At 52.2% G+C, this 4,593-nt stretch overlaps 1 protein-coding gene across 1 annotated transcript; it reads right to left on the reverse strand.

The window, feature by feature from the left end:
- Positions 1–3,107: 3,107 nt before the first annotated feature.
- Positions 3,108–4,584, reverse strand: LOC103621963 (forkhead box protein E4-like). The gene has a single exon (XM_008640849.2). The coding sequence runs from the start codon at positions 4,489–4,491 to the stop codon at positions 3,595–3,597; it is 897 nt and encodes a 298-aa protein (XP_008639071.2). The 5' UTR covers positions 4,492–4,584; the 3' UTR covers positions 3,108–3,594.
- Between the last annotated feature and the right edge of the window lie 9 nt (positions 4,585–4,593).

Consider the following 4,593-nt stretch of genomic DNA (forward strand, 5'->3'; position numbering starts at 1 on the left):
AAGTTCTTCAGGAAATGTGTTTCAATTAAAATTTCAGCTAGCACCGTGTTTGTTTGTAACAGGATGGAAAACACTATTTATAGTCTGGGAATATAATCTGGAAAAGTTATTTCTTACTGCTTGTTTGAACCTGTTGGAAGCAGCAGGAAGGTGGTACAAGCACAAAACGTGCAGAATACTGTTGTACGCAGGCAGACACTGCAACTCAGTCGGTCCTCTGTGGGTAGCCAGTGTTTCCCAGTGGAAAACAAACACCTTTTCAAAGTGACAGCTCATTTTGGCTGTGTGTTTCTGAACGTGCAGCCTGCATTACCTGAAATCAGCCTTTTGTGCAAAGAGTTGCTCCCTGAGGAGTCAGAGAAGATAACCCAGACCACCACTAAATCTCTTTGGTGCTCGGAATCAATTCCACCTCCCCCGGCGGCACCTCACGGGCTCGGGACAGGGCTCTCCCCACCACGGGAAGTCCAGAGTACCTCTTGCCATCACCCTGAGGTATGACATTCCTTCCGCAATCTCAGCACAGAAAGTTTGGCCTCTGTCTTTTGTATGAGCTCAAGATTGTTACAACTGTCATTACATAATATCCCTAAACTCCCTAAATAAAGAGGGGAGGATTTCAAAGGAGACTTGGTTTCACAGCTGCAATCCGAGTGATAATTACTCCCGTTTCGTTCAAATCCCTCTTATTCACCAAAGAGGGACATCGAAAAGACACTAAAACAGATGAAGGGCTCGGGTATAAACTTTACAAAGCTTAAAACTACTCTGTCCCAGCAAGGTTCATGCTTTACATGACACCTTAATCCTACTCATTTGCTAGATTCACCCCAACTGTAAACAAAGCTTTGAAATGGAAGCTTAAAAGCCTCGTTGGGATACATTAACTTAACCAAGAAGACACTCTTAAGGCATTACTTTAATGACAATCACAATACAAGTTGCCAGAGTTTCTTGCATGTGAGGATTAATATCTACAGGAAAAAGAAGAAAAGGGGTTTGTTCCCCCTGTTTTCCAGCTGTTTGGCAGTGTAAGGCCCGCGGTGAGGGTGGTTTATTGATGCTTGCAGGGGGCTCTGGGCTGCAGCTGTCTGGCAGACAGGGATATATAGGGTCCTGGGAAGATGTGCAGCCCAGTGCTGCACACTAGTGACTGTCCCAACACACCAGGATAGGGTTATCTGCTCTCCCCAAGCGAGGTTTTCAGGGATTCAGTCCACTGTGGTGACTCCTGCTTCACACCAGAGCGACCTTAGCTGAAGAGATCTCCTCTTGCACAGGCACAGGGGTGGGATGGGTCTCTTGCAGACACATTCCTAAATCTGGAGCTGGATGCCACTCTCCAGAGAGCCCCATAGCAGGAGGGCGCAGGCGGCTGGGGAACAGCAGCAAGACACAGCCCAGACCCCCTTCAGCCCAGCCCCCATGGCTCCACCAGCACCTGAGTTAACACACAGAGACACCAGGAACTTGGCAAACCCTTTGCAACACCAACTCCCTGCTGCTGCAGGTCTCCAGGGTGACTGGGGACGAGCCAGCTCAGCTTGGAGTTGTCATGGTTTGGCCAACCCTTCCCGGTGCATCCCACCCAGGCAGAACCACAGCATCTCCTGCCCATCCCCTCCACCCAACATTGTTTTTATTTCAAGTCAGTACCTGGCTCTTCCCGCCTCAGCAGCCCTCCTGCTCAGGGTGCAAACCCAGAGGGGTCACAGCCCCATCAGCTGGCAGACCCAGCACTTCCGGCACATGTCTGGCTCTGACACCCTGGGTACTTAGGCAAGATTTCAAAAGTTCTTTTGTTAGCAAAACATTGCAGGATCGGGCCCTGGGAATGAATGTGAGCTATGACAAATGTCCTTTCTGCTGACTGTTCCTGCAAGTGATTATTTCAGCACCCCCCCCAAGCAATCTCTGCAGGCCGTATGTCACAGGCAGGCGTGGCACGTTGCAAATTTCCATTAGACAGAAAATGTCTGCCTATAGATATTGGAGAGAGCCAAAGTATTTCGAGGGATAATTTTTTTCACAATGCCCATTCTGAGCAGGGTTATTGCCAGGGGAAAAGCACAGAAGCTGCTGCTGAGGCCAGTGTGATAGCTGAAAGGGTGAAGCTGGGAGGAGCAGAGAGGAGACTTGGCACCCAGTAACTCAGCTGAAGGCAGCAGACCACAGCTAGGCCAGTTTTTAGAGACAGATGGAGGACAAATTTTAAGGAAGCCAAGAAGAAAAAAGCATTTTCTTCCCTCCACTCTCATATTAACGCCACTCTCCATTTCTGTGGAGCACATAGAATGAAAGAATGTAAAGCCACAAGGTCCCAATATGTGGACAAAAGCGGACTCTGTGGGTACCTGCCTGCATATCAACTTTTGGTCATGTCCAGCAGCTGAGGAATGAGATGCTGTTTTACACCAAAGCTCAGATGACTTCTAACTCCTTAGAGAGAAAAATTAAACAGGGACTAGGGAAAACTGCTCTGCTTCAGAAGAGAAATCCTAGCTTGGCACTTTTACCCAAAGGATGTTTAAATTTTAAAAAATCTAAATCTGGGGATGGGGAATTCTCCCTTCAAACCTTGTCAGGTGGTCTGGCTGGGAGTCCTGTAAATAAATAGCAGCAGTCCAGCCAGTGAACAGGTTAGAACTTTAATTGATTTTGTTGCTAGGAAGAAAAACTATGATCTCCTAATTTGATATGCTAAATCAGAATTTCACCTGTGAGGGATTCCTTGGAGGGAAGACGCATTCTCTCTATGCAAATGGAAACTATTAATTCCAGTAAGGGCTGCATGGGCAAGCCTTGCAGGAGTTACCATTTGGTTTTAAGAAAATCAAAATAAAATAGAGAGCTTTAGGAAGCGTCACTAAAAATCTAAGATGTGGCGGTGTCACAACAGCAGCCCGAATCCATCTCCCACCAGTTACAAGACTATAATTTCCTTTTGCCAAGATCCATCTGGAGCCAGAGGAACAGCAGCATTGGTCTTGTTGGAAGAAAAGGCTTTATTTTAAAAATGTCCTTTCTAACAATAAAAGTAAACTTTAAAAATAGTAAAAAGAAGAAGTCAAGTTGGGGTTTCTTTTCCTACAGGGAGAGGAAATGATAAATCTTAAATATTCATTTAAAATCCAGTGAACTTGTTTAGTGGTTCAGGGGGTTTTTTGATAACTTTCATTCCAGTTACATGGGAGGGAAAAGAGGAGAAAGCCCGTTTGAGAGAGAGTTCCTGCATGTTACACCATGCACCCACCTCCCGTGTGTGTTACTCCTCGCCCTGGGAGTGCCCTGCTGCAGGTGGCATCCCCGGGGCCATGCTGGGCACAAGGGCGAGCGTAGGAAGCCCTGCCTGGCAGATGCAGCCAGGGCTTTTCCAGGAAGGAATGGAGCAGATAAACAGATCACCTTGCTTCCACTTCAAAATAAGCTGAGAAAGAGAGGAATTGAGTCCTCCCACACGCATGTGTCCGCACAGAGACAGGAGCCAGGGACCCCTGACTCCACCCCCGCTGACCCCCACAGGAGGGAGAAGTCCGCTTGTCCAGAGCCGCTCGGGGGAGCCTGGGGATGTCCAGCCAAGCCCCCTCAGCCCCATCACATGTACCGCTCCAGGCCGGCGGGGAAGTTGGGCTGCCTCATGTAGGTGTTGCTGGAGCCGAACTGGCCGAGGGGTGAGGCGGAGAGCCCCAGGAGCTGCTCGCCGTGCTCGGCACAGGCCGGAGGCCGCATGGCCGGCAGGGCCAGTCTGTTGGGAGCCCCGTAGAGCTGCGGGCTGCTGGGCGAGTAGCTGCCCTGAGCCACGGGCAGGTGCGGGGGCGAGGCGGCATAGGGGTACGCCAGGGAGTTGGGGCCGGCCCGGCTCAACAAGCCAGGGCTGACGGGCTGTGCCTGGAAGCAGGGAGGCTCGGAGCTGCCGGCAGAGCAGGCAGGAGCCAGCTCGGCTCCGGGCAAGCCCAGCGATGGGTGGCCCAGCTCGGAGGGCGGTGAGGGTTGCAGGGCCTGCTGCCCGCTGATGAGGCTGTCGATGCTGAACATCCTGGGATGCTGTGCCGGCGGTGCTGCCCCGGCTGCATAGGGGTGGAAGACGGTGCCGGAGAGCTGGGGGCCGTAGCCAGGCGAGCAGAGGGCATTGGGGTAAGGCGCTGTGGGCGCCGCGGGGCGCCCGGCGGGCGGGGGCGTGAAGGCGCTGGAGTTCTGCATGTAGCCGGGGTAGGTGGTGATGTCGGTGCGCTTGAAGCGCTTCCTCCGGCGCAGGAAGCTCCCGTTGTCAAACATGTCCTCTGCAGCCGGATCCAGTGTCCAGTAGTTGCCCTTGCCGGGATGCCCAGGCTCCCGGGGAATCTTGACGAAGCAGTCGTTGAGGGAGAGGTTGTGGCGGATGCTGTTCTGCCAGCCCTGCTTGTTCTCTCGGTAGAAAGGGAAGCGGTCCATGATGAACTGGTAAATCCCATTGAGCGTGATCTTCTTGTCGGGGGCGTTCTGGATGGCCATGGTGATGAGGGCGATGTAGCTGTAAGGTGGCTTCACCAGGTCCTTGGGGGCGGTGGGTTGGTGCGGGTGGGAGGGGCCGTAGGAGCGCCCCACGCCCGCCCC

This window comes from Corvus brachyrhynchos, unplaced genomic scaffold, assembly GCF_000691975.1.
Source record: "Corvus brachyrhynchos isolate BGI_N302 unplaced genomic scaffold, ASM69197v1 scaffold48, whole genome shotgun sequence".
In the NCBI taxonomy this organism is placed as follows: domain Eukaryota; kingdom Metazoa; phylum Chordata; class Aves; order Passeriformes; family Corvidae; genus Corvus; species Corvus brachyrhynchos.